The 15000-nt window shown below is 35.7% G+C and overlaps 1 protein-coding gene across 1 annotated transcript in view; it reads right to left on the reverse strand.

The window, feature by feature from the left end:
* Positions 1 to 12312: 12312 nt before the first annotated feature.
* Positions 12313 to 15000, reverse strand: part of LOC127870457 (potassium channel subfamily K member 13-like) — an 8501-nt gene continuing 5813 nt past the window's right edge. Inside the window, exon 2 of the mRNA XM_052413046.1 lies at positions 12313 to 14182. Within this exon, the coding sequence (XP_052269006.1) occupies positions 13302 to 14182 (881 nt within the window). The 3' untranslated portion in view covers positions 12313 to 13301. The remainder of the gene's footprint in view (positions 14183 to 15000) is intronic.

Raw genomic sequence — 15000 nt, forward strand, 5'->3', positions numbered from 1 at the left:
TCACGCTACGAATTGAACCGACTGTGTTCTTATATTTCTATAAGTTTTAACAGACATACAGAAATAACTGTGAATCAGTAAAAGCAATAAATGTATGCATTAACATGAGTCTACTATTTTAGGTACCTTATATCAAGTTATGTATGGATGCATGGAAGTTTATTGGTCGACGCAATATTGAAGTATGTTCTTGTTTTCGGATATAAACTTCTATAATGTTTTTAAAGTTTTAATGTAAATAGTAACATTGCTTTCAGTATGTACTATATGAATCCTGATAGTTTGAGTGTTTGTTTAAAAACACACGCAATACTGACACGAATACAATAACAAGTGGGGCAGGCAATCATTATCTAAACATCTTACTTAAAGAAGATACTGTTGAATACGTTTTATATATATATTTATAAATTTAAAAGAAGTAAGTTAGAAGCCAACAGCTGATTCTAGGATGAAATGGATGTTTGATGTCATTTGAGATCTGAAATATTTTTTCATTGTGTCTGTAAACAAGTAATTAATTATTCATTATTATTTCAAAGTGATATTCGAATAACCATTTCCATACCGAGCACTCCGCGTTGTAATACGATCACCTAGTATGAAGAAGGGCTGTACTGATCTGACACGACATTCGTAGAACAAACAGCACAAACAACGGTTAATAGTTCATTTCCAAACCCAAAATGTATGTGAAGATAATAGTTTTTGTCGAAGCAACCTTCTTTCAATTTGTGAAATATCATGTGTGTTTAATACATGTTAACTGGTGTTAGATAGTAGATTAAATGTTGAGTACATTTAAAAGTTTCAATTATAATAATATACCAGTTTTGCTTTGCTTTGTGTGTCTATTAGCCGTACAGTAGGACGAATTCTTCGAGGGGTTAGAATCCTTTTTGCTAACCCATGTTCTGTGCCCTTTGTTTGTTGATGTCTAGCAATCTGACATCGGCTGGTCCGAAGATATCCACACGCTTCTGCTTGTGTGTCAGTTTGTGCAACTTTTCGATTTCCACCATCGATCAAGATGGCACCAATGGGAACTACCATAGGGACATGCAACGTGAGAACACTCAATATGCGCGAAAAGACAAAAGAACTTACAAAACGGTGTTATGACGTTCCAAACATCACACTTATTCACAATCATATATTTGTAAATCAATTGCAACATCACACCATCACAACTATTATAAAACGTAAACTAGAAATGGCGCGGCCGCGGCCGACGCGTATCCCAAAGCCGCAACTTTGGATCCAGGAGTCAGATCAAAATTCCAATTAGTGCACTGCCGCACAAATGCTCATAGCTACCATGTGTTTAAGTTAAAAGGTTCTAGTGCAAATAGTGTAGTTGGGGATAGTGGCCAAGACGGACGGACAGACGGCGGAGATAACCACATAATCCCCCCGCTTAAATTCGGAGCGTGGGGACAGTTGTCTAGTGGTAAGATGCTGGTCTAGGGATCGGAAGGTCCCTGGTTCGAATCCCGCCCAGGCCACTGGATTTTTATGAGCAAAACATTAATCCCACACTTGCTTCTCTCCACCCAGGTGTGTAAATGGGTACCTGTGATGGAAATAAGCCAATTCAACTTTAAAAGGATATCAGCTGTTATTTCGACACTCTTACGGCCGCATTTCTTACTTATAGAGATTATGTTTTATGATACTTATTTAATTCGTTAAATGGGATATTGGCCAGTTTAATTTTGTTATAATTCAGAAATGCACTTTATGTATTATTGTGACAGACTAAACAAATAAAAATCGAACAATTTCGAAATAAATTACATCTGACATTATATGTTACTTCATAGAGAAAGTAGAAATTCAGGTTAAGCAGCAAAATTGAGAAGAATACAGGGTCTTGTGCCACGTCGGTGCAAGTCTCACTTTAATAGCAATATCAATCGATTAAGGACTTGACGCAGAGAGCGTATAGCCCGCGTTTTCTTAATGCACTTATCATAAATCGCACTTTTATTTTTGTGAAGATGTAGAAGCTGATGCAGAGAGTGTAAAAAATATTACCTTAATCAAAATATCGCAAACCATAGTGTACTCTTATTTCTTTAACAAAAAGCTCGTTCATATCGGCGACATTACAATTCACTGCTTGAAAATAACAGTATTGCATTACATAGGGTGTGTTATTAATTAAGTTTGCAATATCAAAAATCAATGCATGGTGGTGTCCTTTCTCATTTGATGGTTTAGATTAAGAATTAAACACAGCCTCAGCTAGTTCTAATTGCAAAAGCTTGAGGATCGAACTTAAATGAACTTAATTTGTATGTTACTTGTGAACATGATGCACTGGGTATCTTATTATATATATTATTCAAAGAATTCAAAGATTAAATAAGGTGTGCTTGGTTATATTATTCCGATGTATCTTACTATCTCGCTTTCTTTAAATGCTTAGAAGATACAATGACCTTTAATTTCCCCATTTTAAATATCTTAACTAAATGCCTTTGGAAAAATTGTCTCTCCTCTATAAGCTTAGTCACTTAAAATGCAATATTATACGCTGCAGCATCGTAATTTATATTTGTTAAAGCTGCAGCATCTGAATTAAATGCATGTTAAAGTACCTCTAATCTCCATTGATGCCTCCTGAATATCTTATCTAAAAAAAATGTTTTTTAACAAATCGTTCTATTACAAATGTGCTGTTTTCGGATTCATCAGTGTTAAAATTAACCCATGTATGCCTAGCGTCTAGAAACAAGGGCTTGGCATGATGCGGCGTCTCATCAGGGTCTGCCCTGTTTGCTTAAAGGAATTTCTGCAAGAAATATTCTAAATACAGAAATAAATATACTAGACATTCCTAATTTTTTAAAAATAAATTGATCCAATTTAGAAGGATGGGATAGTCCACCAGGCATCAATGAGTAAACTGATGTGTTCGTGATGAGAAATTCAGTCGTTTGTATTTGCGCTACACATAAGCACGGTTAAATGTCCTTAATTTACACACATTACTAATAAATTATCTGCAAGTGGCAATAATTACTAGACAATAAGTTTATAGTTGATGGCTTCTCTAATTAAGAATGATATTGATTAAAGGTGTTTTTTTAAACACAAAATGCACGAATACTTTTAAAGTTAAAGTCTTGAACCATTTGAAGAATAATCTTGTTTACCGAAGAAATGACAATGTCCGAAACCCCGAACAATACCTTACATGCGAGTGTTGTACTTATACACTGGACACATACAATTAGATTCCAACAAATTATTTGCGTGAATTCATTTGATTTCTTCTCTCTTGATGTCTTCGAGGTTATAATTATTTGTCTATATCTGATTTGATTCAATTTAGTGTTCAAGACAGAAACATCTCCAACGGAGTTGTGCTATCAAACACGTATTACATTAAAGGCTTATATTTGTACATACGACAAATAGACACAATTTTTGTTCTACAACATATGGCGTTAACGTAATTGTTTTAAATGTATTTGAAGTAAACAATATAAGGATTTTTATTTGATTTTATATAAAATTCTTCTGTCATATTCAGAAAATTGCTTCAGTTTACGCGTATAAAATATTGACATGTAAACAGTATAAAATCGCTTTAATACAATGTTAAAAAGCTTAATATATACAAAGAAAATGTATATTGTTTTTAAGAAATGTGTATTTTATACATGAATGTGGATTTGATTAATTATGGAGTTCATGCCGGCTGACAAATGCAGCACTATTGACAGTTTAAATAATAATCTGGCTATAGTTAATATTCGTGTATATCTTATACTCGTTTTTTAAAACATCTTTAGGGGTGAAGCATTTGTTAGATGTGCATTTGTTACCGCGCATTTACTTGATGATACTCATAAACTAATTGGTAATACACATTTTGTGTATTGTGAATCTTGGTTTACAAAGTATTGCCAATAATAAGGAACAATACTCTATACCAACAAACGACACATGACTCTTAAGAAACGATTGCATTGCCTTATGTTAATGGATATGCGTTACGAATACCATATTTCGCAAAATGCATTAGCGTCTCTTAAAAGAACTGCATTATCGCAACCATCTGGGATGTGTCTAATGTATTTTTGCCATAGCCAATATTTGACGGAAAGTTATTCCCTGTGGATTATTGCAACGTTCAGAATACAAATTAACATGGTAGTTTAGAGAATAATCAATACGCTTACGGTTAATTCGTTAATGTACGTTCTTCCGCAGACTAGTCCACTCAACGTCTAGACATGATATATATATATATATCTATATGAGATATCTGGCGATTTCGGATTTCTTCTGTAAAATATTCAATCGAAAATAATACTTTTGAAATATGCACAGGAACGATTTTACTTATAGATGTGCATGATAGAGTGAAATATAAAATTGAATTGTATCTCACATACTACAAAAATGACGAATCCGATTGGCTTATAGCGGTAACGTGATCGGGGTGTATTTTCCATACACCACGAGTAATTTATATACCTTTCAACGTACAAATATGGCATCTGTTAGATAAACTGCTAGATAAGTCTTGCTAGTATTTTATGTTATTGCATAAATACGGTGAACCAACCAGAAACGGGTTATTTGCAGACATATTCAAGTTATTTGGTATATTCATGTGAATTTCGGTGTTTAGTATGACCAGTATGACCCTGGGTCAAAAGTAATGGGTAAATAAATGGGTACAATGGGTAATAAAACAACTCATTTTACTAACAACATGCGACGCACAAGATAATAATTGTTGACCCAGGGGTCAGATCAAAATTTTAATAGTACACCGTCGCACGTATGCTCATAGCTACCATGTGTGTAAGTTTCAAGGTTTTAGTTGGGATGGGGGATGGGGGATGGGATGGGGCCGGGTCATAGATTTTCATTTATTTTTTATATTATTTTACATTAACTTCTTCATTTCTACACCGATTTACTTCAAATTGATACTGAACACTTCTTATGACACTACGGTCAATCTCAACTATGCATGGCCCCATTACCAACCCTGGGGCGTCCAACCCACATATACCACGTCCACCCAAAATTTAGTTTTAACATAACTTCTTCATTTATTCACCACTTGACTTCAAATTAATACTGAACATTTCTTATAACAACACGGTCTTTCTCGGCCATCCATGTCCAAATTACACACCCCAGAGCCCCGTCCACATAGGTCACACCAAGCCAATATTGCCTTTTACTATTACTTCTTCATTACTACACCGATTAACTTCTAATTGATACTGAATTTCTCTTATGGCAATACGGTAAATCTCAACTATGCATGACCCCATTACCAACCCTGCGGCGCCGCGCCCACATAGATCACGCCCATCCAAAATTTCTTCATTTATTCACCAATTGACTTCAAATTAATACTGAACATCTCTTATGACAACACGGTCTATCTCGACCATCCATGTCCACATAACCCTCCCCGGGGCCCCACCAACATAGGCCTTGTCCACCCAGAATTGCCTTTTAATATAACATCTATAAGGCGTGGGGATACGTGTCGGCCTCTGCCGCGCCACTTCTAGTTTAAATTGCATTTGAAGTGGTCATTAGTCACTTTTAAAGAACTGTTAACAGTCAAGATTGCGTCAAAGGAATAAACATTTACAGAGATATGTGTTAACAAGATTTTCTATATCACACTATGTTTCTTTAACACAATATACGCCATGTTTTAGATTTAAGGGAAATAGAATTGATAACAAACGATAACAAATAAATAAATCATCACCAATATAAGTCGACATTATACAGTGCCCCAGATAATTATTTGGGAATGAGGGTTTTTACCCATTGCTTTTGATAAATAGGGTGATTTCATTCTTAAAATAGGGTGAAATGAGATATGAAAATGCATACCTTAAAACCAGTGCCGCTTTACTTCTGTTGAAGCTGCACACTTGTATTGATTCAATAAAAGTGTAAACTTTCATCATTTATTTTAATAAACTGTTGTTTCATAACATCTTTAATCCTTGAAACTGTGCATAATATAAACTTTTAACTTAAAAAAATGATAACACGAATGAATCGGCACTTATGGGCTTTTGCTTTCTTGGTTCGAAAACGTTTGCGATCGACTGATATTTTGGCGCAACAATCGCGGACATCTTTCGACCTCTCTTAGACTTTTTATTTCGCATCGTAATAGAAGCTGAAAGTACAGACGCTTTACAAAGACATGCACAATGAACGACGGATTAAGTCAGATTTAAAACGCATGTATGTCGTCGTCAATAATTTGGTCAGACGCTTCATTTAACAATGAAATCTAGACCGCAGAACGTTTGGATAACTTTGACTTTTCCTGCTCCGTCATCCAAGCGCATGCTGAATAAAAGCGTCGCCGCATTACGATAATAATTCCAAAGAGAAAATACCGAAAATGAGCAAAGCATTTTCGATCGAAGCTATTGTATTGTACGCATCAAATTTGACGAATTTGCGTATAAGTAAAACCTGTTGCGTTTTAAATACGCATGATATTGTGTTTCTTTGCGTTTTTAAGCAATTTAATAGGGTGAAAGACGCAGATACGCAGCTTATCTGGGGCACTGATTATAATAACTATATATATATATATTCCTATCACTGAGAATAATTAATCCTCCCAATTATTAATTAACTTTATAATATTAGTCGAGAATGTGTTCAATTTGTTCGCCCAATACAAGTTGAGCCTCGCCAATAAAGCTCGCAACTCGCCTTATACGAGAAAAGTCGGCCAATATGGAAAAAACACGGCCAATACGGAAAAGGTCGGCCAATACGATATTCAGCCAGAAACCAGGAAAAACTCGGCCTTATATGAGAATTTAAAATTTCGAAAAGTGTGGACACCATTTTGAAGTTGTATGCTTAGTTTTGGTGCAAAAGTTTAAACCTTTATAAAATATACTTAAAGTACTCAGCCACTAATATGTTCAGCTCCCCTTTTTCGACAAAAAGAATAGTGCAGTGTAACCACAACAGTAAGGTTCAATATTTGAGCGTACATTAATAACAACGCTATACTCTTGAAAGCGCCAAAAGCAAAACTAATTCGATATCATGGAGGATTTATACATTACAAATGCAATTCCTAATGGCAATTAGTAAGTTTTCAATCCTTATTGTCTTTCTGAGTTGTATTAAAACAACGGTAGTGGATCCAGTGTGACTGGAATGTTATTAAGGTAAATTTTTCATAATTTCGCGACCTGTCAAATTGTGTTCCTGCATCATGTATACTACGGTAAGTAGTGCTCGCGGGTAAGCTATTCTCGCGGTATTTGATAAACAGCGCCACCTTTACAGAGCGCTTTCAAGGCAACCTTGTCCGGGACCTCAGTGTCTAGGGCAGCACGTATGTATGGGGTTCCTGAGTCTACACTGAGGGATAGGACCAGGAGGAATGTAGCGCTGGACTGCACCATGGGGCCAGCCAGACTCTTCAACCTCGAAGAAGAAATGCGACTGGCAGACCATATTGTCCATATGGGAAATATTGGTTATTGATACCCAGTAACTGAAGTCCTCGGTGTAGCAGCGGGATATGCCAAGTCGCTGGGTAAGACCATTGCTAAAGATCAACTAAGCAAACCATTGTTTTACTCCTTCTTGAAAAGACACGAGGAGCTGAAAGTTGTAACCCCACAGAAACTAACCTCTTCTAGGGTTAAATGTTCATCTTAACAGACAATGTCCAAGTACTTTGCAGAACTACATTCTGTTCTCCAACAAAATGACCTTTTGGAAGCCCCCGAGAGAATATACAACATAGATGAAACAGGCTTCTGTACGGAACACACTCCCCCAATGGTTGTATGCGGAAGTGAGTGCAAGCCACAGGCCATTACATCGCCAAGGACCAGGACTGTGACAATTGTTTGTGGGGCCAATGCAATTGGAAATAATATCCCACCATTCTATGTGTTCCCAGGAAAGCGGTGGGTGGATCATCTATAAGAGGGCGCACTCCCAGGTTCATCTGGAGGGATGTCAGACAGTGGCTTTTTAACAGGGGCCTGTTTGAGACCTATCTCATGGGTCATTTCGCAAAGCATGCCAAATTAGACGGAGCCTCGCATAAACCAGTTCTGGTGCTTTATGATGGTCACAAGGCCCACTTGTCCTTGACCCTTGCTGACTGCGCAAAAGACCACAATGTGGTTCTATTTGTGCTGCCACCCCACACTAGCCATCTAACTCAGCCCACTGAAGAACTATATAACAGAGAATGCCAGTCCTACATCCACAGCAACCCTGGGACATCTATCACTAGATATGAGATTGCCTGATTAACAGCAAAACCATACACCAGAGCCTTCACACCAGAAAACATATCCTCTGCATTCAAAAAGGCAGGCATATATCTATTTAATGACTTAGTGGTCACCAACATACAAACTGCCCCCTCAACAATCTACCCCATCAATGATGTTAGTACCAACCAAAGTGACACTGAACCAACAATTACATTATTCATAGAACAGTCAACTGTCAACAATAACAACAATATCAGTACAGAGATTGATTACCTGAAAAGTAGGCTGATAACAACCGTGAAACAGAGGCCTCGAACAAAAATATATTCCTCCGCCAACAGTCACAGGGAACTTGCTCTCTGAATCAAATGTAAACACAATGAGAGAGCAAGCAGAAAAAAAGAAATCCTCAAATGTAGAACAATCAACTAAACCAAAGGAGAAAGCATCCGAAATGAAATAACAAACAATGAAAAACAGCAGACCCCCAAATTCTAAAACCAAACCATTCACTTCTTGAGCCCAAACCAAACACATAATTGACCAGCATGAAGAAGCCGCATTAGATGACAGCCAAAACAGCACTGATACAGAGGAAGATTTGTGTTGTGTGTCACAAGAGGTTCCCAGCAGCGTTGAATGGATGTACATCCCTCGTCATTGTAAAATGGGATCAGTGTGACCAGTGTGGACACTGGGTCCATCTGAGGTTCTGTACCTCTGTGTCAGTCTTAAGGAGAGACTCTGAGTTCAGGTGCATCCATTGTCCACAACCGCAGGCTGAAGAGTAAAAAATAAGGACAGATGAGTAGCACCCATATGCTTGATTGTGACAATACTTATTTTTTTCTTTATTTTTTTATATGAACACATTTTGCATAGAGTTTTGGAGTTGAATAAATGATATCCGTAATGTAACCTGTTTTTTAGTTACTATAGTGTTACCCGCAAACTTAGCTTACTTCCCTTTAAAGATAATGGCTGCTAACTGTATGGGAATAATTTCAGTTTTTTTAATTAGTTTTTCGTAGTTGGAAGATATTTGTAACACATATTTAAGTAAAAATGATCTATTAAACGGATGGGTATGTGAAAACAATCAGATATTTTGTGTTATATGAAATACTGGCAAAAATCGGCTTACTACCGCGAGCACTGCTACCTCGAGGCTAATGTCTAGAAAGCATCTTTCGTCATATACTAAGTTTAAAGGCTATTTTGTCTGAGCTTTATCAGTAAAATCGCCTTCATATCACTATATTAATGAAATAATAATTTTTCTTCTGAAACTAAATGCATGGAACACTTGTTTCCTCTTGCAACAATATTTAACTTTCATTTTAAATTAACAAGAGATCTCATAAAGGCAGGCTAGATTGATTTTTACCAGTAAGCAGTTGTTTACCACTATCGACAAAGCGGGGGTTTGGAAGCGGTAACCCCTGATACCCTGCACTAAAATATATATGGGATAACCAAGATTATTAGATGTTGCGTTAGGTGTTGCGAACTGAGCAACGATAAAATTATTAGCTTTTCAATTCTTTTTTACGTACCGGTAAAGTTCAATCGTCTCAAAAGGTATTTTGGTGTACATAACATTTTCAAAGCATTTTGCATAAGATGTAAACAGGGAAAAAGTTGTATAGAACAGAAATTTTGCTATTTTTCAAAACTTCATTAATTTAATAGCAAAAACCTGTATTTCGAAAGTGAAATTTAAGCTTTTCTTGCTGAATAATATTATAAAGTTGATTAATAAAATTCTCATTAATAAGTTGAATTCTTATTGGCTTTGTTATTGAGCCTGCGGCCTCAGGCCAATACGGATGTATTCAGCTGAATAACAAAGCCAATATGAAATCAACTTATTAATATCATTATAATATCAGTTAAGTTTAAGACTCATAAAGAACATCGGTAATAATCGAACAATTTAAGAAATTCACGCTAGATCCTTACACTTGCTATTTCTCGATTTATTGTTCAGCAAGTTGTTTTTTAATCCTATAGTCCTACATGTGACCACTAAGTGTGACCTTGAAATGCATGGTATAAGTTGGTGACGAGACGATTCAAACAAAATGTATATGGAAACCTTAATTTAAGTCCAAGTTACATAGCCGACATACAATATTCCGACACTTTGTATGTAATTGACGTCGGCATTAGTAACGTGTGTTTTGCGCATGACCCGACGTTACTTGTAGGTACACGTTTGTACCAAGTTGTCTCAAATACCATCGATGAATGTGGATCCTGACCAAAAGATCGATAGACCAAAAAATGGTAGTAGTATGTAATAATAATTATGGGTAAGTGATATTTGATGATAAGTAATAATGTTTTGATAGGAACAAAAACTCACAGCACTCGTGGTTTAAATGCTATATGTCTCCCCCCCCTCCCCACTTCCAAAAAATGGGGAATATGTTGGAAATGTTAAACGACGTTGCATTTATTCCGAGATTCCGAGAGAGAATTGTAATTAAAAAAACAAAATGTCTGTCACAAAAATGTCACCAAGAGTACTTGCACATGTAAATGAAATATATGATGACAACAATGTGCTCAAATAGATATTTCTGCGAATTATGTGATTGCTGTTAATTGTAAATATTAAGTATTTATATAAACTAAATAATCTTCGTCAGTGAGGCGAATGTTTGTTCATCTATATGAGTGTTCTTTTATCTTTACACTCCGTTGATTTTTAATTTTCTCAAGTTTTGGTTTTGGCTTCATGGCAGTTGCAATTAAACTTTTGCCTGAACAGACGGTAATGAAATACCGTGACAGATTTCCATGTTTTATAGAGATAAAATTAAAGTGATATTATGGGCATCTAACAGTTTATAGGTGTCTATCGCAACCGTTGTTTATTTATGGTGTTTTCACTTTATATACACTTATATTTGTTAATGCAGCATCAACATACTAAAACAATATACCGGAAAGAGAAAAAAAATGAATTTGAATATCAACCGTACTTTCGTTTGACAACTAACTGATCATGCATGTACGATTTGAACCTAAATTTAGCTTTAGTGCAGATTCGTTCATACGACACAAAGACATAATTTTGTTTTACGTCTCATTTCGGCTTACAGGACTGGGTGGGTCCTGTAAGAATATCGAAATAAAAAATATATTTTTATAAACAACTCGTAGCAAGATGAATTGCAGATAATTGATCAGTAACCACATTTTTACTAACTCTTTTGACCTGTTAATTCTTTTCAGCTCAATTCAACAGTTCAAAATGCCCATAATATCACTTGAACATTGTTAGCAAACATATCAAATGTTTAGAAATCAACTCATGTTCTCAAGTTTAATTCAACTAATGGAATATGCCATTACATTTCTGTATGGATACAAGGGTATGGGTATGCTGATGTGTTGGTATCTACTCGATGAACGTTTTGTTTTACAGTTATGTATGCGAAGTGCAAAAGCTTCTAAGTCTTACTCTCAATCGTGAAACACTGTGTTTAAAATGAGATAAAACTGTGTGAGAAAAAAACATATCATTAATGTGTGTTCTTGCATCAAGTCGTTTGCTTTGTACTTTAAACAAGATAATTATGTTGTGTCCAGTCAGAAAGCACAAACACGTTTTAAGACGAGAAGTGATATGAACTATGTATGAATGATTCGCTATTCATTTGATCTGCAAATGTAAGAGCCTGGAAGAAACACAATCCATTGAACCCCGCGAGGAAAACATGTGACATCACCAGTCATAATTGCTGGGCCTACTCGGAATTCTGATCCGGTGATGTGTTGTATATAAACAGTACAATATGATTGAATTTCTATATTTTTGTTTATTTAATCATAGTAAGAACTTAAGGTAAAAGCTATACAATAAGGATTACGCATTAAAACGTGTCAAGTATTAACATACTTAACTGTGACAAAATACAGTATGTGACAGCAAATTTAAAAACAAGGAATTGTAAGATTATAATGATTTCTCGTTTGCAATATTATTAGTAAGTGTCTGTGTCAAAATCTGTCAGCGCAGTGTGTACAGGAACTTGTTACAATTACTAGTCGAGGACTGATGTCAAACTGTGATGCGCACGGTCAATAGTAAAATGTATAGACAAAGGAAACTGTGTATCCAAGTGTTTACCTTTCCTTAATTAATTCGTTCATTATACTTCTGAATGTCTGCTGTATGGTTTGTGGCTGTAAGGAAAACCGCCAATTGATGGCAATCGATATAAATAAGTTATATGGAAAAGGCACGTTATGTATCTTGTAGTCATGTTAATAACGCGATTGGAAACAAAACAACACATGGAAACTTAAGATGCGAGGTATAAAATGCATTTATTATACAAAACCCAATATTCCCAAACATGTAGATATACAAGCTACTGTGTGATAACAGGTGTGGTGCTTTTGTGCGAAGATAGTTTCGAAGAAAATCATACATTATGCAGCAGATACTTGGAAACATACAACATTTAAACACAGAAATAACTAAATCATAAAATAACAATCAAATACTGGTCTATTAAAATATATCACGATCGCGGATGTTGTTATTTTTGTATCCGAAACATACAACTGAAATCGAATAAACGTTCAATGGAAAGTCATACACAGTTTAAAGTATTTGACAGTAACAGGACGTTTATACATCTGCTATGACCTATATGCATACGATACATGCATATGATATGTGAATCATAAAAAATTACGTTTATACCGCCTTCACTTCAACCAACAACAATATAATTTACCTGTTGTAGTAAGAGGACATTTAATTATGTTATAACCATTTAATCCGCCTAACTTCAGTGTATATACACGGTGCACATCATCGTTCGGTATTTTGAGCAAATACAATAATAATAATGATCATTGACGATGAATAATACGGCAAATAAAGTTACATATTTACACGATATATTAATCAAAAGTGTAGTCGCTCCACACAACATGTTTAACCAAATGTCCGATTTCATGAAATCGGCGTATATAAATAAAGTGCCCAGATAATGCATTCAGATGCTAACAATCCTCTTGTCCAAGTTTTTTGTTTAAAATTGCCAAAGGTCCAACCCCTCCCTGGAAACCGTTTACCGGGGCCGCCTGAGCCCTCTGTTGCGTATCGTAAAGTTGTTGTTGCATCAGTGCCAGCGAAAAATTGTTGGATTTCAGGAAATCTCTCATTGATATCATCTCGCCAGAATTGCGCCGTCCACTGACACTGTCTTCGTCACTGTCATGATTAAGGTCGACTTTAACTGTGTTAGCCTTCATTCGTCGCAAATGTCCTGGCGTAATCGCATTTCTTCTTCCTCGCTGTTTTTTCCGCATGCGACAATCACAGTTCATTTTCTTAATCATCCAATTTAGCGCCTGTTTTATCACAATTGATATCACATTAAACAGGCTATAAATACAACAACATCCTATCACAATGAATACAAAATTGCCTAATCTATACAGTTCCACATTCTTATAGTGCGCTTTTTGGCTTGTCACGTAATCACCAAACCCAATAGTAGCAAAGGCCACAAAACAGAAGTATATTGCCTCAAAGTAGGTCCATTCTTCTACGGGAAAATACATAGCTGATGCCGAGCAAGCCACTACTACAGCACCAAAAAATAATATTAACATGACCCAGTATACTGGAGGTTTCCATTCATCTAAAGACTCCTCGTCGATCGAGCCAGAAGCTCTTCTGTTGTCCTTGTTGTTGTTGTTTATCCCGAGCCTTCTCTTAACCTTCCGTTTGTGAAGAGTGCGCAAAACGTAAGCCAGGAATGTGATGATTCGCTCAAGGAATAAATTGAAGAACAAAATCGCCCCGGCGCAACCAAGGAAACCGTAAAATATGAGAAGTACTTTGCCTTCCGTTGTTCGCGGTGTCGTCATTCCGAAACCTGAAACGATAAAAAACGGGCACGTTTGGTAAACACGGACAGCATTGGCCTTGGGTTATAGTGATAGGTGCGAAACATTCGCCTTAGGTAAAATATAACCTGAAAAGCATATTTTATTTTTTTTTACAAAAATCACACTTTCGATCTTATTATCATACAAACTAACTCTTTAAACAGACATTTTTTTATATTAACGAACATTTAACCATACGGTTTTGTTTGCCAACAGCTAACAAGATATTAATCGTTCAAACCAAAAAGCGTTATGGCATATTGGAAAACAACAACGTTTTCAACGATCATGATTATTGCTATAAAACCTCCTGGTTTACGTTTTTATAGCTCCTTAACTATTTTTACAGATAGTTAAATAATACTTTATCATAACGAGGAACACATCAAATTTATCGTATAAGATATGAAAACATGTTACAAAAGACCCAGAGTTATGTGCTCTAGGTATTGCACAAAGACATGGGCTGCTTAATTACATACTTGTTTTTGATATGTTTTCTTACAACCTTTACCAATTGGAAAGAGAGTGTTTAAATGTTGAATTGGTGTAAAATAAACCAGAATTTAATATATCGGTTGCATTCTTCTTATGTATTAAGTGACATGCTTTTGCTAAGATGTAATTCGAATGTTCATTAGTTACATTTTGAGGCACGTTGAACATGAAAGTACTTAAAACAAAAGGCTATCAACGTTCAATTTTAACAGGCAACGTATATATTTTATTGTCGTTATGTTTGGCATAATGTTCTTTGACTATTTGTAAAGGCCTAATGGAACCGCCTGAAATGTATTGTACAACT

The sequence above is a fragment of the Dreissena polymorpha genome, chromosome 2 (genome assembly GCF_020536995.1).
Source record: "Dreissena polymorpha isolate Duluth1 chromosome 2, UMN_Dpol_1.0, whole genome shotgun sequence".
Taxonomy (NCBI): domain Eukaryota; kingdom Metazoa; phylum Mollusca; class Bivalvia; order Myida; family Dreissenidae; genus Dreissena; species Dreissena polymorpha.